Source organism: Ranitomeya imitator, chromosome 1 (assembly GCF_032444005.1).
Source record: "Ranitomeya imitator isolate aRanImi1 chromosome 1, aRanImi1.pri, whole genome shotgun sequence".
Taxonomy (NCBI): Eukaryota; Metazoa; Chordata; class Amphibia; order Anura; family Dendrobatidae; genus Ranitomeya; species Ranitomeya imitator.
In genome coordinates, this window is record NC_091282.1 from 46,696,653 (window position 1) to 46,720,100 (window position 23,448).

At 46.3% G+C, this 23,448-nt stretch overlaps 1 protein-coding gene across 2 annotated transcripts; it reads right to left on the minus strand.

Moving 5' to 3' along the window:
• Positions 1 to 1,716: 1,716 nt before the first annotated feature.
• Positions 1,717 to 23,180, minus strand: NARS1 (asparaginyl-tRNA synthetase 1). 2 transcript variants are annotated; one of them, XM_069746039.1, is made up of 15 exons: positions 23,055 to 23,180; positions 20,019 to 20,101; positions 16,330 to 16,395; positions 15,961 to 16,053; positions 15,104 to 15,193; positions 14,715 to 14,793; positions 14,065 to 14,135; positions 13,270 to 13,356; positions 12,807 to 13,028; positions 11,132 to 11,331; positions 5,928 to 6,063; positions 5,495 to 5,608; positions 4,844 to 4,975; positions 4,581 to 4,712; positions 1,717 to 3,537 (listed from the first exon to the last, which is right to left on the minus strand). In XM_069746039.1, the coding sequence occupies exons 1-15, from the start codon at positions 23,092 to 23,094 to the stop codon at positions 3,406 to 3,408; spliced, it is 1,677 nt and encodes a 558-aa protein (XP_069602140.1). In that variant the 5' UTR covers positions 23,095 to 23,180; the 3' UTR covers positions 1,717 to 3,405. The 2 variants fall into 2 exon arrangements, with proteins under 2 accessions (XP_069602140.1, XP_069602142.1); XM_069746041.1 differs by having other exon boundaries at positions 20,019 to 20,098; positions 23,055 to 23,147.
• Positions 23,181 to 23,448: the final 268 nt, after the last annotated feature.

The window sequence follows — 23,448 nt, forward strand, 5'->3', positions numbered from 1 at the left end:
ACCACAGTGACCAAGGTATCCGCACCGGCCGAGGTAGCAGACACCCCCCCGCTACCTGAATCGGCCGGTCTGGGATCCTTAAAAAAAAAAAATTCTGTAGGATCCAGTCCCTTTAGGAACAGGAAACCAACTGATACGTGGGAGAGGTGCCACCCTTTTGTATCTGTAGGTTTCCTGTTCCTAATGGGCGGATCCCCTCGTGGTGCCGTCATGGGAGTCCGAATAAAAAATATGTTTAGCTTCAAATACATGCATTTAAGTAAAAAATGTATAAAGAACCCCAAAGATGAATTAATAGTTATCAAAATTCACTCAATATGATTAAATTGTTACCAACTCTTAACACTGTCAGCCTGCAGCCACTAGGGGGAGCTCGTTGCGTAGAAATTGACGCAGATACCATTTTTCTTCTCAGCTCCCCCTGGTAGTGACTGCTGGAAATTACAGTAGAAGAATAGAGCAGGATCCCCTTCGCACCAGGGGCCCTATATCAGTGGCCTGGTCTGACTGTGATAAGCACACTACTAATTATGGCAGAGAAGGTAAATGGGACACTGCAGAATAGGGATGTTCCTCCACTTGTATGCCGTCCTGTTCTTTTTGCTGTGGACTAAGGAAGGCAACATTAAAAAAAACAGCTCCTTGGGGGCGGGTCTTGGCGATCTTAGATGTATGTGCCCGACCTTTAAGAGAAAGCAGATATGTATCATAACGTGACTAAGGAACATTTACACTTGTGACCGCAGCTGTTATCCACTAATCAGCAACATGCAAATCATCAACTTTCATTAAATGGCCTGTACAGGGCAGAGCGCACTGCCACTCACACAGGACGATCACTAATACTATTCTTATTTATTGATCAGGTTATCGGCAGCAGAAGAAATAATTACAGGACAATGTGCTGCCGAGAGCATTCATTTTTAAGCATCAAAGGTGTTGACCCGGTCTCATAACAAAAGTCTGACAGCGAGTAATGCGTGTGCGCGTGCTGTGGTCAAGCTTAAGCTTGGGGTTAGCCTTATGGCTATATATTGGGTTAGGGGCAAGGTTCAGGGCTACATATTGGGTTAGGGGTAAGATTTAGGGTACAGATTGGGTTAGGGGGTAAGGTTTATTGCTACAGGTTGGGTTAGGGTTATAAATTAGGTTAGGGTTAGAGGTAAAGTTTAGGGCTACAGTTTGGGATAGGGATTGGGTAAAATATTGGGTTAAAGGTAAGGCTAGGGGCTACAGATTGGGTTAAGTAGATTTATTATGTTAGGGTTAGAGATTGATACAGAGCTCCAAATCCCCTATAAAATATAACATTGTGGCTGCCTACAGTCACCACTAGAGGGAGCTCACTGCATGCAGTTATACACTGTGCAATGTCACAGTATACACTCTTGAGCTCCCTCTAGAGGCAGATGTAGGAAGTCAGCATTATTTTGTAAATCTAGATCCATGCAGGGAACTTGGGAGAGTTAAAACCCACTTTATAAAAATATTAAAAGGAATGGCCCGTATTTTTCTCCATTACTTTTACATTTTATATGAAACAATTGCAAAAATGATTTTTAGCCTCGGATACATGTATTTATGCACAAACAAAGGGGTGGTCTCTAAATGTATACTGACAATGTTGTTTTTTTAAGGGGCCCTTAAATCCAAGACGTCACTTTTCCACGGCACAGTAGACTTGTAGATACAATACTCAAGCGTGAAGACATGTGCTGATCTCCAGATAACCCTTTATTTTGTGTCTGGATGCCATGGACTGGCACCAGGAACATGCAATGCTATGGAAAGAACAAGAAAAAAAATACAGAACAGCGATGAATGATCCAAAATGACGTTCTTCAGGGGTCCCAGGCAGCTTCATAACAATAGGAGGGGCGGACATTACTGAGGTCACCGACATTCAGTCAATATGCGAATGTTATAAATAACCAGCAGGGGGCGGCAATAAATACGCGTCTTATAGGGAAGTTCTATGTAAATGAATCGTTTCACAAAAATCTGATAAATAAGGCAAAAAGAAACGGGGGAATCGCTTCGATGCGGCCATGGACCGCTGGTTTCCGCTCACAGCCATCCCTCCCGACTCCTGTACACATGCATGCTCCGCAGACAGCAGCGTGATCACCCCATGCCCTTCTTTTACCCAAGTTTGCCTTATTCATCAGATTTTTTTATAATTAAAAAAAAAAAAAAAGTTTACAAAATTGAAAAAATACCCATAAAAAAACTGAAAAAAAAAGTAACAGGGTACTGCAGTGCACATCCGATGGGATCAGCAGATGTAGCAGAGCTGAAGGAGTCATTAGGTGGGACATTACAGACGCTGGCACAACTGGTTTATCAAAATTCTCATCCGGACAGTGAAGTGGATTTCTGATAGAGTTTGAGGAATTTGGGGCAGAATTTCTCCAAAACACTCAAGTGTGAACACAGTCCTAGAATGTAGATGAGCTAGGGATGTCGCCCCATGAACACCCCAGCTCTGCTACATCCGGGCCTGATGATCCGAATACAGGGATCCATTGTGTGACTGCTCAGGACAGGGGAGGGTGGAGCATACACATTGTACTGACAGATGATCCGAATACAGGGATCCATTGTGTGACTGCTCAGGACAGGGGAGGGTGGAGCAGACACATTGTACTGACAGATGATCCGAATACAGGGATCCATTGTGTGACTGCTCAGGACAGGGGAGGGTGGAGCGGACGCATTGTACTGACAGATGATCCGAATACAGGGATCCATTGTGTGACTGCTCAGGACAGGGGAGGGTGGAGCGGACGCATTGTACTGACAGATGATCCGAATACAGGGATCCATTGTGTGACTGCTCAGGACAGGGGAGGGTGGAGCAGACACATTGTACTGACAGATGATCCGAATACAGGGATCCATTGTGTGACTGCTCAGGACAGGGGAGGGTGGAGCGGACCCATTGTACTGACAGATGATCCGAATACAGGGATCCATTGTGTGACTGCTCAGGACAGGGGAGGGTGGAGCGGACGCATTGTACTGACAGATGATCCGAATACAGGGATCCATTGTGTGACTGCTCAGGACAGGGGAGGGTGGAGCGGACGCATTGTACTGACAGTTGATCCGAATACAGGGATCCATTGTGTGACTGCTCAGGACAGGGGAGGGTGGAGCGGACGCATTGTACTGACAGATGATCCGAATACAGGGATCCATTGTGTGACTGCTCAGGACAGGGGAGGGTGGAGCGGACACATTGTACTGACAGATGACGGGTGATGGTAGCACAGCGTCGCCCGACTTATGAAGGAGATTTCTAAACACGCCGATTGTGGAAATGTCCGGATAAAAGCAGCAGGTCGGTGGTCTATTCCGCAACATGAACATCCCTCTACCAGGGGACGGTGGTCTCCAGAGGGGTTAAGGCTTACAACGCTGGACAAACCGGGGGTACAGGCAGACGTCGCGGATGTGGTGCCTATTGAGGATCCAAGTGAGGAATCGCTCCAGACCCAAACCGTAACCTCCATGGGGACAAGTGCCGAATTTACGCTGCGAAGCAAGAAGACAGTGACGTAACACAATAATACATACAATATAACAATAATAAAGACAATATTATAACAATATATTAATAAATACATGATAAATATTTATGATCTTCCTGGCAATCATTCCTCTTTTTCATCCATAAATTACATACACATTGTTATCTTAATTTATGGATTAAAAAAAAAAAAAAAAAAAAAAAAAAAAAAGAGGAATGATCACCAGGAAGATCATGGAAGTGTTGTCAGCGATCCAAAAAATTAAAGGGAACGCACCAAGCTTAATGGAGTTTTACAACTTAAATTACATTATTTCAAAAACTCCTTTAAGGGTTATTCCAATAAAAATCATGTTATTCCCTATCTGTTCTATGGGGATTTGCATGAGGCTTTATTTTTTATCCTTCACATGCGCAGGGAAACCTCAGGAAACCTTTTATTTCTATGTGAGCTCTTATCAGAGACTATTAGATCATTTAGGACACAGTGAAATGTACAAGTTGTCCATGGGGAGTGACGCCGTGTGTCCGCCAGATCATCATACAGAGATGCACGCTGTGCTATATGTGAACACCAGGTGGCGCCGTACTGCAGCAGAAAAAGTCAAAGTTCTTCACCGGAAGATTTACTTCATGCGAGACTCTACAGCGGAGTGAACAGTTTGGCAAATATTAGGATTTTTCTTTTTTTTTTTTTTTTTTTTTTTTTAACCTTCTGATAATTCTTTATGGATTATCCAGCCGCCATCATTTTGCTGCCTTTGTGTTAAAGCGATTTCCAAGAAAAAAAAAAAATCTGCAATTTTGGCGAATGCGGATCATGAGTAGAATTCAATTCTACTTGAAAATATTTGCACATCTCTACTTAACAGTAATGTTCGTATTTTTGTTTTCTGATTTATGTGTTAAATATATTTAATTATGGGGTTTAATTTGCTAAATGACAAAAATCAACTAATTGAGATCGGCCATTTGTAAAGAGCGGTGTTGTGTCTGTCCGCGCCCCCATGGACCTGGGTGGTCAGGAGATTCCTGGCTAGCTTCTCACCTGGTCGGTATACCAGTAGTACGGCGTCGGGTCGATCCCTTCTCTCTTGTATCCTTGCAGCAGTTCCTCGCTGTCCCAGATACGCATGGAGCCGCCAACAATCTCACCCACGTTGGGCATGAGCACGTCCACCTGTACAACGGGGCAGAACATGAAGGCAATGACAAAGGGCGAAGCGGGGCGGAGGATCGATAAGTCCGATGTGCCAGGGGCCGGGTCAATGGAGGGATGAATGACCCAAACAGACGGTGTGGTATACTCACAGACTCGGTGAGACGCCTGTCCTCCGGACAGCGCGGCATGTAGAAAGACTTGATCTCAGCTGGGAAACGACACAGCAAGATTGGCTCATTGATGGCGTCTGTCATCAGCCTCTCGGGGGCTTCTGGAATATCCTTATAGAGAAAAAACATATATTTGCTACGATCAAAGAAAATATTTGCTTAGATAGAACTAATGTGTGCGCCGGATTACTGGAATTATGGAGTATGTACAGGTGAAGTCTCTGGTGGGTGAACTCTGTCTCCATCCGGTGGACAAAAGTGAAAACTGCAACTCCAACTGTAACTGTAACAGAGCTGACTCTACAAAGGATCCAGGATGTGCAAACTATGGGGATTAGTAGCCAACATCCAGAGAGATGTCAGCGAGGATCTCCAGCGAGGAGAAGCTCATGATGTCACAGTGCGAGGCCCGTAGAGACCGACCCCTCACACAGTATGAAGCCCCTATAGCTCCTCCACAGTAGGATGCCCCTTATATAATGATGTACCCATATAAAGTAGAATGCCCCCTGCAGTGCTCCTCATCTTGGGACATAGCACCAACCTCCTGGGACAACGTCCCACCTCTGGGACCGTCCCGCTGGATGAGGCACAGTTGTTAGATCCGATAACAATATGTCCGGCTCTTACCTCCCCAAACTCATAATACGTTCCATCATCCTTCTTCACATCATGTTCCTTCAGCCAAGCAATGGCCTCCGGGTAGTTCATTCTCTTAAAGGGGCGCTTAGGTGGTTTGAACTCCTACAAAAAAAAATCCTCTATATCATCACCCTATACTGCGGCAATGTACACAGATCACTCACATCAGTCGCCGTCCTCGGTGGAGCCCACAATAGATGTGACCCCAGGAGACCATGCGGTACATTCCCCTACTTTTTATGCAGATTACCCTCTTCTTTAAGAGGAAACCCCACCCCAGAGACCATTTTCTTCACAGTAATTATGGGTGGGATCCCGACACTGAGGGATCGGTAAGGCGTTTGGTCCATCGATATGTATCGCTGATCCCAAATCTGCCCAATGCTCCCAATATTACCCCTATGAACGGTAGGGGACGTACCGGGTGCAGCTCCATCACCAGCGGAGCCATGGGAGATCGCAGCACCCTGTCCACCACGTCGCACACCAGGTCCTCAAGGCGGTTCAGCAAATCATCGAAGGACAAGAAGGGACATTCGGCCTCAACGTGAGTGTATCTGAAATATCGAGCACAATGTGACATCAGTCTTGGAGAAAAACAAGATTTTGCTCATCCGCTGCCATCTTTTCTAAAAGGACCATCACATGGGAAGATTGAGATTTTTAAAAGGTAACCTGTCACCACGTCCTTATATATTGGGGTGTAGGCGCTCGTACCACGAATAAAACGACACCTTTCTTGCAGCGATCCAATGTGCCAGTCATGAGAAATCAAGAGTAGAAGCTATATGCAAATCACGCTGAAAGTGCACTGGGGGCGTGTCCATGCACTTGGCAGAAGCCAAATAAGCACACTGACACGCCCCCAGTGCACTTTCCAGCCTGATTTGCATATAATTTCTACACTAGATTTCTGACGACTGGCACATCGTATCTTAACAACAAAGGTCTCATTTTTTTCACGGGATAAGCGGCTACATATCTATACAGCTGCGTCTTTATGAAAGAACGTGTTGAAGGGTTCCCTTTAAAGGGGTTATCCAAGATTCAGTGTAAGTGATCTAAGAGCAGGAAACGTTATAATCATCGCCGACCCTGCAGTGATGATATCCTGCAACAGTGTCAGCAGGTATGTGTGCAAGAAACATGACCGCTGAGCCCAATGATTCGCTGCAGGGGTCACATGATGAATGTGATGTCATTGTAGCGGGAAAGGTTATAAAAGAGGGAGGGGTAAAGTTACTGACAGCGGTAGTCATGTGATTCATGAACGTGATGTCATCACTGCAGGAACACACAGAGAGGATTAAACAGGTGACTGATTATTTTTCCAATTATTTAAAGGGGTTGTCCATTTCTGAAGACCATTTTATTTATTTTTTAACTAATACATGTATGTGTGTCTAAAAATAACTTCAGCAATTTCATTACAAATTCTGCATCATGTTAGAGGCTCATCGCTTCACTGCATCCTCAAGTTTCAGGTTGTTCGTGGTCAAAAATTAGAAAGTCAACTAAAAGGAGTCTATTTATAAAAAATGGGGGCAAATGTCTGTATGGAGCATCTTATGTGGCCATAATCAACATTTGTACAGCATCTTTTGGGGCGTATTTTGTATGGAGCATCTTATGGAGCCCATCATACACTGTATGGAGCATTATATGGGGCTCCTGATTCAATATGGATATTCAAAAACACTTAACCTACTGATGTCTCAATTAATTTTACTTTTATTGGTATCTATTTTTATTTTTTCCTTCCTCGCCATCACCGAAACCTGGCTCACCCCTTCTGACACAGCCTCCCCTGCTGCACTCTCTTACGGTGGCTTCCACCTTTCTCACACCCCCCGCCCCAGTAGCAAGCATGGCGGAGGAGTTGGTTTTCTCCTGTCAAATAACTGCTCCTTCACCCCAATCCCACTGCCACCCTCTGTTACCCTCCCTTCCTTTGAGGTGCACTCTGTGCGCGTCTACTCCCCCTCCAACCTCCAACTGGCTGTCATTTACCGCCCCCCAGGGCCAGCCACCACCTTCTTTGACCACTTCACCACCTGGCTACTTCATTTCCTTTCTGCGGACATCCCCACTATCATCATGGGCGACTTCAACATCCCCATTGAGACTTCCCTCTCAGCTGCCACTAAACTTCTATCTCTCACTTCTTCCTTCGGCCTCACTCAATGGTCTTCTGCAGCCACTCACAAAGATGGTCACACACTGGATCTCATCTTCACCCGCCTCTGCTCCCTATCTAACCTCTCTAACTCACCTCTTCCACTCTCTGACCACAACCTTCTCACATTCTCATCTCTCTCCACTCCATGTCTACAATCCTCACCCCACAAACTTTCACACCCTCGCAGAAATCTTAAGCATCTTGACCTACATTCATTCTCTGAATCCCCCCTCCCTCTCGCAGACATAAGCTCCATACACAATGCGGATGATGCTGCCACTCTTTATAACACCACAATAGCTGTAGCTTTGGAATCTGCTGCCCCATTTACACATACCAAAGCTCGCAAAATCAACAGACAGCCCTGGCACACCAGCCTGACCAAAGAACTGAGGCGAGCTTCCAGGGCTGCTGAGCGCAGATGGAAAAGATCCCACTCCAACGAGCACTTCATCGCATTCAAACAGTCCCTCACTACTTTCAAGACCACACTCGCCACAGCTAAACAAACCTACTTCTCATCTCTCATATCCTCTCTGTCTCACAACCCTAAATAGTTATACAACACCTTCAATTCTCTCCTCCGTCCCCCAGCACCTCCTCCCTCCCCACTCATCTCAGCTGAAGACTTTGCCTCATTTTTCAAGCAGAAGATTGAGAACATCAGAGACCGTTTTAGTCAACAACCCCCAGAGCCCTTCCTCCTGACTTCCCAGCCCTCCACCTCCAAAACCAACTTCTCCACCATTACAGAAGATCAACTCTCCACTCTACTCTCAAGATCACATCTCACCACCTGTGCACTTGACCCACTCCCATCCCACCTCATCCCAAACCTCACCACAGTCTTCATCCCAACCCTAACCCATCTCTTTAACCTATCACTAACAACTGGTGTTTTCCCCTCAAGCTTTAAACATGCCTCCATCACACCTATCCTCAAAAAGCCCTCTCTTGACCCATCCTCTGTATCTAGCTATCGCCCTATGTCACTTCTCCCTTATGCCTCCAAGCCACTGGAACAACACATTTACCTTGAACTGTCCTCCCATCTCTCTTCTTGCTCCCTCTTTGACCGCTTACAATCTGGCTTCCGGTCACACCATTCCACTGAAACTGCCCTAACCAAGGTCACCAGTGACCTCTTAACCGCCAAGAGCAAGCGACACTACTCTGTCCTCCTCCTCCTGGACCTGTCGGCTGCCTTTGACACAGTGGACCATTCCCTATTATTACAGACCCTCTCATCCCTTGGCATCGCAGACTTGGCCCTATCCTGGATCTCATCATACCTAACAGACCGGAAATTCAGCGTCTCCCACTCACACACCACCTCCTCACCTCGCCCCCTATCTGTCGGAGTCCCACAAGGTTCAGTCCTTGGGCCCGTGCTCTTCTCCATTTACACCTTTGGCCTGGGACAGCTCATAGAATCTCATGGCTTTCAGTATCATCTCTACGCTGACGACACACAGATCTACATCTCTGGACCAGATATCACCTCCCTTCTAACCAGAATCCCTCAATGTCTGTCCACTATTTCATCCTTCTTCTCCGCTAGATTTCTGAAACTTAACATGGACAAAACAGAATTCATCATCTTTCCCCCATCTCACGCGACCCCCCCAACGAACCTATCCATTACAGTAAATGGCTGCCCACTCTCCCCAGTCCCACAAGCTCGCTGCCTCGGGGTAATCCTTGACGCTGATCTCTCCTTCAAACCACATATCCAAGCCCTTTCCACTTCCTGCCGACTTCAACTCAAAAATATTTCACAAATCCGTTCATTCCTCAACCATGAATCTGCAAAAACCCTAGTCCATGCCCTCATCATCTCCCGCCTTGACTACTGCAACCTCCTGCTCTGTGGCCTCCCCTCTAACACTCTCGCACCCCTCCAATCTATTCTAAACTCTGCTGCCCGACTAATCCACCTGTCCCCCGCTATTCCCCAGCTTCTCCCCTCTGTCAATCCCTTCACTGGCTCCCTATTGCCCAGAGACTCCAGTACAAAACCCTAACCATGACGTACAAAGCCATCCACAACCTGTCTCCTCCATACATCTGTGACCTCGTCTCCCGATACTTACCTACATGTAACCTCCGATCCTCACAAGATCTTCTTCTCCACTCCCCTCTTATCTCCTCTTCCCACAATCGTATACAAGATTTCTCTCGCGTATCACCCCTACTCTGGAACTCTCTACCACAACACATCAGACTCTCTCCTACCATCGAAACCTTCAAAAAGAACCTGAAGACCCACCTCTTCCGAAAAGCCTACAACCTGCAGTGACCACCGATCCACCAAACCGCTGCACGACCATCTCTATCCTCACCTACTGTATCCTCACCCATCCCTTGTAGATTGTGAGCCCTCGCAGGCAGGGTCCTCCCTCCTCCTGTACCAGTTATGACTTGTATTGTTTAAGATTATTGTACTTGTTTTTATTATATATACCCCTCCTCACATGTAAAGCGCCATGGAATAAATGACGCTATAACAATAAATAATAATAATATTATATATATATATTTTTTTTTTTTTTCCCTTTCCTACTGGACTTCAGGAACAAGTTAACTCATGGATTGTAAGTTAGCTCTTTCTTAAGCCAGCATTGGGCAATACAACAAAGAGGTCATAGAAAGCAAACAGTGCAAAAAAAAAACTTGAATGAAACCCAGGTGCGAAAATTAGTTTTAGCCTTAATACATAGTGGATGCTTTCCTGAAACGGAAAGTACTTGCAAGCAGCATAATACAAAGAATAGCAGGTTTACCCAGAATCCTTTGCAGTAGGCGGAGCTATGCAAATCATCTTTCCACCCCAGTTGTTCCACAACTTGGGTCTCTCCCTAAGGTGGCTAGCATATATGTAGCCTTAATACATACATTTAAGAAAAAAAGAACCAATGAAAGAAAAAGAAAAAAAAATAAAATTAAAAAAATTGGAAAAAACTAAAATTTCTACAAAGCTGGACAACCACTATAACATTTTCTGCCCTCACATAAAATCCCAGACAACCCCTTTAATTTGTTGCTGCCCCCAAAATGGAGTGTTGTGGTCTTGCACATTACAGATCTAAAACATAGTAACCCTCCGGTCTGACTAATAGGGGGCAGAGACCCTGATGTGGAAAGGACGCAGTCACTTACTGTGCTTGCTGTCAGTGAACGGCAACATGCTTCATCATACCCCGAGTCTGGAAACCTGCCCGGACCCAATACTGCTCACAGCGGAGAGGTTTTTTGTTTTTTTTTTTGTTTGTTTGTGTACCGACACAGTGTAGCAAACAGGCAGGAAAGAGAACGTTTACACTGGAGACAATTGTTACAGAACTTCAGCTGTGAGAAGTGCGTCGTGTGAGCAGATTTCCAGCCTCAGATCTCCCTCCTGTGGGTGCCCATTCCCATAAATGCGGCACCGTACGGCGTTTCCTTACTCTGCCAGATGTCGCCGCGTCCGGGACTGTTCGGCTCGATAGGACTGGGCGATGCAGAAGGTGTCCCCCAGCGCGGGGATACAGGTCTCCAGATACAGCTGCGAGGACTGGGTCAGGTACGCCTCTTCTCCAAAATAATCCAGCTTGAACAGCGTGGACCCCCCTTCTACTTGTGTCTGCACCAAGGTCGGAGGCGTCACCTGCGCAGCACGAAAACAGTTAATGTTACTTTCTAGATTGCGCTGTTCAGAGTAGTAGAGTGGAATGTAATTAAAAGAAAAAAAAAAAAGAAAAGAAAAAAGTAAAATAAATAAATAAGTAAATAAATGCAATGCCACCACTGTTATTTGGGGGGTTTCATTATGCAGTAAAGATTACCTGGTAATAGGATTCTACAGGTCGGTAAGATTACGGCGATACCAAACTTACATCATTTTGTGTTAGATTTTTTACTTCGTGGTTTAAAAACAAACTAATAAAAATAAAAAAAATAAATATGAAAATTCAGTTTGTGTCGCCATTTTGTAAGAGCTACAACCTTTAGATTTTTCCCATCATGTTGTTTATGTTTTACCTGCTGAGCCGACAGTGACATTGTTACCATTTTAGGTCAAATATGACTTTTTGATGTTTTTTTTTTTTTTTTAATCAGTTTTTAAGTGGTGGAGGTGCGATGACCGAAAAACATTAATTCGATTGTTTCCATTTTTTACTTTCCCTTAAAGAGTTAATCTTATCTGTTAATTATATTAATTTTGATTTGGCAAAACTAAATAGGTTTATTTTTTAACCAGTTCAGGACCGGGCCATATCAGATAGGAGATATGGTGTCAGTAACAGATCTCTCCCCACTAGAACAGGGCATCAGGACTACATTTTTTTTGCTTCCTTTTTGTTTCTATTTTCCTCCTCTAAAAGCTAAGTGCGTCTTATAGTCTGAAAAATATGGGACTTGTATTTTTCACATTTTTTTTTCTTTTATGGCTACCTAGGACAACTGAAATGCATTTTAAAATGTGTTACCCTCTATAACTATTATTTTGATACATTGGACACTTTTTTTTAACAACTGTTTTTATTTTAATTTATATATTATTTATATTTTTATTTATCTCACATGCTGTGTTCCCACGTAAGGTCATAAAGGTCCTTTGGAGGGTATTTCAACACTAATCTTTTTTTTTTTTCTTTTTTTATTTTATATTTTCCCTGTAACTGGGTTTGGTATACTCACCTAAGTTACAGTGGAAATCCATCGTTCTGTCTGCATAGCAGAGCTGACTGGGTCTCATAGAACCAGCTCCCATTACCTCCCTACACCCAGAGATTACATGGCCGCTGTACCAGGGGGAGGAAGCGCCGTCAGATCACCATATACTGTATACGCAGTGCTTGTTCACTGCTGTGTATACAGCATTCGAGAACGCAGAGCCAGTAATAAACCATCTCTGCCTTCTCTCTGTGTCCGACAGCCAGCTCCTTGCTCCTGTACGACCACGTGTAGCTGCGCTACTACTATGCACGGATGTTTCAGAACATCACTGCAGAGGCGAGCGAGGAACGACTGAATGTTCATCACCTATGGGTGGTCCACAAAGCATAAGCATGCTCAGTCTAGCGGGAAAAAAAAGTGTATGTTAAAGGGAGGGTGGGTGAGGAGTTGTCAGCCGCTCACCTCATAGTAGCCTCTGTCAAAGAAGTGGTTGCGGAAGCAGTTGACGACGGTGGAACGAATCTTGCAGATCTTGGACATGTTCTCTCCTCGGATCATCATGTGACGGTTATTGAGCTGGACGTCCACATCCGATTCTTCATTAATCAAGTTATCGGCGCCGCCAGCGGGAGCCAATCCGATAAGTTCCCAGTAGTCACAGGACAACTCGTGTCCGCCCGGGGCCTGGAAGGACAGACGTCATATCAGCAAAGCAGATGGGGGACTCCAAACGTAGAACCATCTTATACAGCGGTGGCCACAGCGTCCTACCAGAGCCTCGAAGAAAATGCAACCTGCAGATCTTGTAGCCCCCCATATAATGCTGTCCATGTGTCACAGTATATGCGCAGTTCACAGCTAGTGTCGCCTGTCACGTCCTATGCCAGGGGTCGGGGAAAAGCACCATGAGGTTGGAAATCACTACCTGTTTTCCTTCCGGCACGAGGTCCAAGGTCCCGTATACGGCCACGGTGCTTTCTGTAGAGAGGACCAGCCCATTGTAACACTGGCACTGCAAAAATAGAGAGGAACATACAGCACTGTCATTCACTATGGAAGGTGATGGAGAAAGACGACGTGTTGGGAGACAATTCAAACTTTTATGGTATTTGTTCATTTTTATAATTTTTTATTTACTTTATTTCTTATGACCATCTCTGTACTGCAGTATATAGTAATGGCGCCACTTAACTGCTGCTGTAAGCGACTGGCGTTTAAGTGGTTAAAAAAAAAAGCAATGACTGGAGCTTGCGCCGACTGGTGTTAAAGGTGGGTGCCGGCTGATTTTTTTATTATATATTTTTTAGTTTTCTTTTATATTGTGTAGTAGAGATAAATCTATTCATAAGGACCCTGGTAAGACGGCCAACATCTCTACTCCATGGTAGCTGGAAGGGAGCCCTGCGATCCTGTTTTTATCTGCCGGAGGCTTTTCTGATTAGTAGGCCTGATGTCATGTCATGGCTGCATCATGCCAGAACAATTATGTCATAACAGGTCTACAAGTCAAAGGAGGCCCCGAGATTTCCAGAATGTAGTAGATGGTCCACAGGGATCCCGGACTACTCACCAGCCGCCAAAACCAGGGTCATGTGAATTTATTTGCTCATCTCATATGAACATACATTTTATGTGAGCTTCTACTTAGATCAGGGGTCCCAGCAACGGTTCGGGGGGGTCCCACTTTGTCATCCCTTCCATTATTAGTTAGGACACTCACCAGTTTCTCGCTGAGGACACACTGAAGATATCCGGTCCCATCTCTTAGGACTATAAACATTAAAGTCTTTCCTGAAATGGAAACGCACACAATCAGTACAAATCCTGTATGAATATACAAGCAGCAGATTCAGCTCTCTTGCAGCGCCACCATAGTAGAAAATAAGTATTACATGAAATGATTTGACTGTGCAAAGAGTGAATAGATAAAGACTAGTGATGAGCGAATGTGCACAGATAAGGTGTTATCCGAGCATGCTGGTGTGCTAACCAAGCGGGTGTGCTAACCAAGCGTCTTCGGTGTGCTCGAAAAATATGTTCAAGTCCCCGTAGCAGCATTTCTCACGGCTGTTCGACAGACAACACATGCAGTGATTGCTTAAAAGCCGCAGGGACGCAAACATATTTTTCGAGCACTGAGCATGTTCAGATAACACCTTATCTCAGCACATTCACTCATCACTAATAGTGACGCTCCTTACTCTGGGTAAGAAATGAGGATCCCAAATATTGTGCCCCGCTCTATTAAGTCCAAATACCCCAATAAGGTTTCAGAATAATTGATTTTATAAACTGGGGCCATCCTCTTCAATTCTATGGACAATTCTCCATGCATGGAAATCTGGGCGATTCTAACATTATTATTACTACCTTGCCTGCGCAGTCTATGGACCCAGCCAAACACTTTGACTCTTTGTCCGCGGTAAGCTTCCAACTCTCGGATTTTTGCCTATTAAAAACAGAAAAAGAAAAAAAAAAAAAAAAAAATTAACCAAAACTCTGCATAACACATTATAACAATATTTCCAGTGACCGGTCTGTAAATAATAATCATCACGTCCCGATATAAAGCACCTGACGATTACACAGACGAGCAGCGTTATACACGCCTCTTAGCTGAACGTGTAGCGCAATCTGTTGATTTAAAAAAATGTTTTGTTTTTTTTTTTCCAGCAGCTACAGAGGCATTTTTCTTACATAGCGTCAGCTAAATAAGAAAGACGGGACGTTTCCTCTGCCCCAAAGTCTGGGACTCTTACCGTGACTGGTTCCGGGAGATTGGGGTCAACTTCGATGACAATTTTTTTGGCTTCTTCCAAATTCTTTTCACGTCTTAGGTTGTCCTCAGCCTGGAAAAGGAAAAAAAACAAACACTGAAGATTTTAATAAATACGGTGCAATTAAACAAAAAATGTAATTAAAAAAAAAAAAAAATCACCAAACAGAAAAGGTGCATGTGCACAATCAGGGAAAGCAGTAGCTGCCCGTAGTATACTTTATTTATTTTTCCATCACACAAGAGAGACGTTTAACGGTAGAGTCCATATCTGTCGGCGGTATAATACAGGCTGCCATATACAGGAGCCAGTATTCTGCACATTCACAAAAAATTACCAGACCCCTAATCATTCCAAAAAGTAAATCAACTATCTTGTTTTTTTCAATACACCAGGACCAAAAAACAATTACCATAATGCCTTAACTAATCAATATGGTGGGAAACTCCACTTTTACAGTTTGTGGCCAGTTTTTTTGCAACCCTCCTACAATAATCAGTTGATCGCCGGCGGTCCTGTGATCAGCTGTGGATCCAAGTTCCTGCAGCGGCCACTATAGGTGAAATGAGGTATTACATGGCGGATAATCGGGGAAAAAAAAAAAAACATATCTGCTTGTAATTCATGGATGGACCACGCTCTCTGCTCATAAAGGCAGGGGGCTCCGAATCTCTTGAAGATCACCCTCCTATTTTGGAGGATTCTCAACAACCTCATTATATATTTGTGGAGCTCCACTGATTCCCAACTAACAATGACAGACTGGTTCAGAAAGGAGAGGACTTATAAACACGGTCTTGGCGGTGGCTGTGTATACACCAGCCCCGGACGCTCCTGACCTCTTTCTTTTCCTTGGCCTCATTCTTCATTTGTTCCCGGTTCCAGAGCTTCTTCACGTTCTTCAGTTGGGTCTTGGAGATCACGTCCCATCTCTGAAGGAGGATAAAGGGAGCAGATTTAGGATTATAATACAACCAAACAATCCTGGCCTTTTGTCGGCAGCACATCCCGTTTACACAGGACAATGTGCTGCCGACAACAATTATTACCCAACGAACACGGATTTGGTTTGCTCGGCAGCACATTTACAGGGTCGATGATCGGAAGCAAGAGCACCCTGGCCCATCTTTACTTTGCTCGGCTCCTTATCTCCATATTATCTGCTCGATGCGTGGAAATGACTTAATATCAACCAGCTAATGTCCCACCTCGTTCTCCTTCTGCGAGTCCACATAGAAGACTGGAAATGGCTCTTTCCCTACGGTCAGCATAGCCTGAAACAAAAAAGCAGGTCAGAAGAAGGAACACGTGCCTACAGAAGCCGAATACAGAGCGCTTGTTTGTATGGAGAAGTAAGTATTGAACAAGTCACCAAATTTCTAAGGAAATCTATTTCTAAAGGTGCTATTGACATGAAATTCTCACCAGATGTCAGCAACAACCCGTCCAATCCACACAGGCAAAGAAATCAAACCATAGATGTCCATAGCCAAGTTATGTGCAATAATGTGAAATATCACAGGGAAAAAGTATTTAGAAAGTTTACTGAAATTTAATAGTTCGTACACAAGCCCTTGTTGGTGATGACAGCTTCAAGATGCCTTCTACAAGGAGAAACTAGTCGCAGACATTGCTCAAAACACCTTTCACATCCTGAAGCTTCCATGGGCTCATTCTATGAACCCCGAGCTTTAGTTCCTTCCATAGATTTTCTATTGGATTCAGGTCAGTGATTGGCTCAACCATTCTAGCAGCTTTATTTTCTTTCTCTGAAACTGAAAGTTTCCGTGGCTGTGTGTTTGGGATCATTATGTTTCTGAAATTTCCACCCTTGTTTCATCTTCATCATCCTGGTAGAGGACAGCAGATTTTTATCAAGAATGTCTCAGTACATTTATATTTCCTTCAATTATAAGAAGTTTGTCAGTGCTGAAAAACAGCCCCGCACCTTGATGTTCCCACCTCCAAACTTCACTGTTTTGGAGGTAATATGCAGTGCCTTTTGGCCTCCAAACATGGTGTGTATTATGGCATCCAAAGAGTTCAATTTTAGTCTGATGTGACCAGACTATGTTTTTCCAGTATTTCACCGGCTTGTCTAAATGTTATTGTGCAAACTTCAACGCACTTGAACATGCTTTTTGTTCAGCAATGGAGTCTTGCGTGTCGAGCGTGCACACAGGCCATGGAGGATGCGTGTTGTGCCGAGCGTGCACACAGGCCATGGAGGATGCGTGTTGTGCCGAGCGTGCACACAGGCCATGGAGGATGCGTGTTGTGCCGAGCGTGCACACAGGCCATGGAGGATGCGTGTTGTGCCGAGCGTGCACACAGGCCAAGGAGGATGCGTGTTGTGCCGAGCGTGCACACAGGCCATGGAGGATGCGTGTTGTGCCGAGCGTGCACACAGGCCATGGAGGATGCGTGTTGTGCCGAGCGTGCACACAGGCCATGGAGGATGCGTGTTGTGCCGAGCGTGCACACAGGCCATGGAGGATGCGTGTTGTGCCGAGCGTGCACACAGGCCATGGAGGATGCGTGTTGTGCCGAGCGTGCACACAGGCCATGGAGGATGCGTGTTGTGCCGAGCGTGCACACAGGCCATGGAGGATGCGTGTTGTGCCGAGCGTGCACACAGGCCATGGAGGATGCGTGTTGTGCCGAGCGTGCACACAGGCCATGGAGGATGCGTGTTGTGCCGAGCGTGCACACAGGCCATGGAGGATGCGTGTTGTGCCGAGCGTGCACACAGGCCATGGAGGATGCGTGTTGTGCCGAGCGTGCACACAGGCCATGGAGGATGCGTGTTGTGCCGAGCGTGCACACAGGCCATGGAGGATGCGTGTTGTGCCGAGCGTGCACACAGGCCATGGAGGATGCGTGTTGTGCCGAGCGTGCACACAGGCCATGGAGGATGCGTGTTGTGCCGAGCGTGCACACAGGCCATGGAGGATGCGTGTTGTGCCGAGCGTGCACACAGGCCATGGAGGATGCGTGTTGTGCCGAGCGTGCACACAGGCCATGGAGGATGCGTGTTGTGCCGAGCGTACACACAGGCCATGGAGGATGCGTGGTGTGCCGAGCGTGCACACAGGCCATGGAGGATGCGTGGTGTGCCGAGCGTGCACACAGGCCATGGAGGATGCGTGGTGTGCCGAGCGTGCAAACAGGCCATGGAGGATGTGCGCCGAGCGTGCAAACAGGCCATGGAGGATGTGCGCCGAGCGTGCATACAGGCCATGGAGGATGTGCGCCGAGCGTGCAAACAGGCCATGGAGGATGTGCGCAGAGCGTGCATACAGGCCATGGAGGATATGCACTGAGCGTGCATACAGGCCATGGAGGATGTGTGCCGAGCGTGCATACAGGCCATGGACGTTGAGTGCATTACTTATTTTCTTTCAAGCAATTATACTTACTGATTCCAGATCTTTCTGTAGTTCTCAACAGTGTGTCATTGGCTCTTGAACAACTCTTCTGGTTATTTTTTTCACTCCTCTGTTTGAAATCTGGAGGGGGAGCACCTAGTCGTAGTCGGCTTATGGTGAAATTATGTTCTTTTCACTTCCAGATTTTGGCCCCCAACGTGCTTACTGGAACCTTCAGTAATCTACAAATTCTTCTGTAGCTTATGCCATCAGTATGTTTTGCAACAATAAGGTTGCGAAGGTCTTGAGACAACTCAGTGGTTTTACCCATCATGAGATATTTCTAATGTGACACCTTGGTAACGAGACACCTTTTTATAGGCCATCAGTTGAACCAGCTGATATTTTTCACTAAGTGGCAAGATTGCTTTCTAATTACTGATAGAGGAGTTCAGCTTAGGTCAGGAATTTCCATGGCTTTTTGCACCTATCTTTATTCATGTGTTCAATACTTTTTCCTTGTGTCATTTCTCATTATTACAAGCAGCTTAATTAATGGATATCTACGGTTTGGTTTCTTTGCCTGTATGGACTGGATGGCTTGTTACCGACATCTGGTGAAATTTCATGCCAATAGCACCTTTACAAATAGATTTACTTAAGGTACCGTCACACTAGACGATATCGCTAGCGATCCGTGACGTTGCAGCGTCCTCGCTAGCGATATCGTCCAGTGTGACAGGCAGCAGCGATCAGGCCCCTGCTGGGAGATCGCTGGTCGGGGAAGAAAGTCCAGAACTTTATTTGGTCGCTGGACTCCCCGCAGACATCGCTGAATCGGCGTGTGTGACACCGATTCAGCGATGTCTTTGCTGGTAACCAGGGTAAACATCGGGTAACTAAGCGCAGGGCCGCGCTTAGTAACCCGATGTTTACCCTGGTTACCATCCTAAAAGTAAAAAAAAACAAACACTACATACTTACCTACCGCTGTCTGTCCTCCAGCGCTGTGCTCTGCACTCCTCCTGTACTGGCTGTGAGCGTCGGTCAGCCGGAAAGCAGAGCGGTGACGTCACCGCTCTGCTTTTCGGCCGCTGTGCTCACACAGACAGTACAGGAGGAGTGCAGAGCACAGCGCTGGAGGACAGACGGCTGTAGGTAAGTATGTACTGTTTGTTTTTTTTACTTTTAGGATGGTAACCAGGGTAAATATCGGGTTACTAAGCGCGGCCCTGCGCTTAGTTACCCGATGTTTACCCTGGTTACCGGCATCGTTGGTCGCTGGAGAGCGGTCTGTGTGACAGCTCTCCAGCGACCAAACAGCGACGCTGCAGCGATCCGGATCGTTGTCGGTATCGCTGCAGCGTCGCTAAGTGTGACGGTACCTTTAGAAAACTGGTGACATGTTCAATACTCATTTCACCCACTATAAGCAGTTTTCTTGTTTTTTTTTATTCCATATGCACCAGAATAATAAGAAAATTAAGTAGCGACAATAATATTCATAACCTTTAAAATCCTCATACTACCTTTAGGGCAGTCTTAAAAGGTTTTTCCTTGGTCCCATCTCCAGTGGAATCATCCCCTTCTTTATCAGAAATGTACATCTCTGCTGTAAAAAAAAATAAAAACAATACAATACATGGGAAAGTATACAGTGATTACAACAGCAGAATAGTGAGTGCAGCTCTGGGGTTTAATACAGGATGTAACTCAGGATCAGTAATGTAATGTATGTACACAGTGACTGCACCAGCAGAATAGCGAGTGCAGCTCTGGAGTATAATACAGGATGTAACTCAGGATCAGTAATGTAATGTATGTACACAGTGACTGCACCAGCAGAATAGCGAGTGCAGCTCTGGAGTATAATACAGGATGTAACTCAGGATCAGTAATGTAATGTATGTACACAGTGACTGCACCAGCAGAATAGTGAGTGCAGCTCTGGAGTATAATACAGAATGTAACTCAGAATCAGTAATGTAATGTATGTACACAGTGACTGCACCAGCAGAATAGTGAGTCCAGCTCTGGGGTTTAATACAGGGTGTAACTCAGGATCAGTAATGTAATGTATGTACACAGTGACTGCACCAGCAGAATAGTGAGTGCAGCTCTGGGGTATAATACAGGATGTAACTCAGGATCAGTAATGTATGTATGTACACAGTGACTGCACCAGCAGAATAGTGAGTGCAGCTCTGGGGTATAATACAGGATGTAACTCAGGATCAGTAATGTATGTATGTACACAGTGACAGCACCAGCAGAATAGTGAGTGCAGCTCTGGAGTATAATACAGGATGTAACTCAGGATCAGTAATGTATGTATGTACACAGTGACTGCACCAGCAGAATAGTGAGTGCAGCTCTGGGGTATAATACAGGATGTAACTCAGGATCAGTAATGTATGTATGTACACAGTGACTGCAACAGCAGAATAGTGAGTGTAGCTCTGGAGTATAATACAGGAGGTAATTACTGATCCGTAATGTATGTACACAGTGACTGCACCAGCAGAATAGTGAGTGCAGCTCTGGGGTATAATACAGGATGTAACTCAGGATCAGTAATGTATGTATGTACACAGTGACTGCAACAGCAGAATAGTGAGTGCAGCTCTGGGGTATAATACAGGATGTAGCTCAGGATCAGTAATGTATGTATGTACACAGTGACTGCAACAGCAGAATAGTGAGTGCAGCTCTGGAGTATAATACAGGATGTAACTCAGGATCAGTAATGTAATGTATGTACACAGTGACTGCACCAGCAGAATAGTGAGTGCAGCTCTGGGGTATAATACAGGATGTAACTCAGGATCAGTAATGTATGTACACAGTGACTGTGAATGTCCGACCGGCTGTGCTATACATAGGAGGGCTTCAGCATTGCTATGTATAACACAAATGTCGAGCCTATGAACGCCAGCTACGAGCCGCAGGAGTTCACAGAAGATTTACAACGATAGGCACGGGGGGGGGAGGACCAGTAAACCCCTGACTCTTATGACAATAAATGTGATTGATGAGATTTGTGAAGCGCTTCTGTTGGGCGTGTGTTAAATCCCGCTTTCAAACAGCCGCAGTTGATCTCATATGTATATGATGTCCGATTCCCTCAATATCTCTGACACTACCATGTGAATATGCACGGAAAAGAACACGGCAGCACTCACCGATCTTCTTGACAGGGTCACTTCCATCGGTCCTTCTGCCTGTCACGGATATTAAATGGTCGCGGCCTCTGTCAGTCATGGAAATCCAAGTTGCTGATTGGTCGTAGCAAAACAGCTACGACCAATCAGCGACGGGCATAGTCCACAAGAAAATGGCCGCTCCGTCCTCCCCTCCGGTCACGGCGCCCGCTCCGTCCTCCCCTCCGGTCACGGCGCCCGCTCCGTCCTCCCCTCCGGTCACGGCGCCCGCTCCGTCCTCCCCTCCGGTCACGGCGCCCGCTCCGTCCTCCCCTCCGGTCACGGCGCCCGCTCCGTACTCCCCTCCGGTCACGGCGCCCGCTCCGTACTCCCCTCCGGTCACGGCGCCCGCTCCGTACTCCCCTCCGGTCACGGCGCCCGCTCCGTACTCCCCTCCGGTCACGGCGCCCGCTCCGTACTCCCCTCCGGTCACGGCGCCCGCTCCGTACTCCCCTCCGGTCACGGCGCCCGCTCCGTACTCCCCTCCGGTCAGCGCTCGCACAGGGTTAATGGCAGCGTTGACCGGTGTGCAGCATGAATAGTAAAAATATCTAATGTTAAAAATAATTTAAAAAATTTAAAAAATAGTTACATACTCACCTTCTGGGGCCTCCGGATCGAAGCGCCGGTTACCGATGCTCCTCGCGTCGCCCCGCTGACCGCTGCATGCAGTGCGGTCTCGCGAGATGATGACGTGCGATCTCACGAGAACAGCTACATCATCTCGCGAGACCGCAATGCACTCTTCTGTGCTATACACTACGCATACATATTCTAGAATACCCAATGGTTAGATTCGGGCCACCATCTAGTTACTCATAAGCAGCATGTAACCGCTGCAGCCAGTCAGTGTAACCTGGCGTCAAGGCTCAGAGCTGAGACATGTGGTCAGTGACTGGCTGCAGCGGTCACATGCTGCCTGCAGGTAATCCAGGACCAGAGGCAGCGGGGGCGGGAGGTAACAGAACAGGTAATGGCGGTAATAAAGACGGCTGATAAAGAACCCCCAGTTAGGGTCGGTGCAGCGCCCCCCCGAGGGGCAGATGAACCAGCACATGGTCCTACAGACAGAGGGGCAGCAGCGCCCCAGGGGGGAGGGGGTTAACCCCTCATTGTTTCCAGGCCTCTGCTTGCTGTCAGCGACCAGAAACAATCGTGTTTCCATCCAGGAGGCAGTAGACACTTCTCACAGTTGAGGTTTTGCTGCAATGTATCAGGATCCAGTGTGGTATCATTACCTGACAGCAAGCAGAGCTCTTACAGTACTTACAATGGCCGGTCACATGAGGCACAAGCACGGAAGGGGTTAAGCCTCTCCACACATTGCTACCAGTCACAATGGCCCCGTCCCCCGCAGGCGCTCACCTATCCGCAGCTGCTCGGTGTCTCCGGTGATCTCCTCCATGTCTCTCTCACACACTGTCAGCCGGTTGCATCAGATCGGCTTCCACTTCTCCAGTGCGCATGCGCAAAGGTAGACGCACCCAGCCGTCCGCATTGTGTCAGGAGTCAGTGGTGCCGCTCTATCCCGCGCTGGGAACTCTATCACCCTCCACTAACCGGAAGTGTTAATATCTGTCGCCTGTAAGCGTATTGTCCGCCATTTTGTTGGTTGTCCAAACCACATTGATTTTTCCAGTAGTCATGGCTTCTGCTAATTCTCACATCTCCTACTACCATTTTCCGTCTATAGAGTTTGCACGAAATCAGCCATTGTGATACATCTGAGAAATAAATCCTTAAACTCAGTTCGATAATC

Excerpts from the sequence above, each read along its gene's own strand:
- NARS1 (XM_069746039.1), bottom strand. The coding sequence starts at position 23,094 with ATGGAGGAGATCACCGGAGACACCGAGCAGCTGCGGATAG. Across the intron at positions 20,102-23,054 it reads CACCGAGCAGCTGCGGATAG|CAGAGATGTACATTTCTGAT; the intron begins GTGAGCGCCTGC and ends TTTTTTTTACAG. Across the intron at positions 3,538-4,580 it reads ACTACTGGTATACCGACCAG|CGTAAATTCGGCACTTGTCC; the intron begins GTGAGAAGCTAG and ends CTTGCTTCGCAG.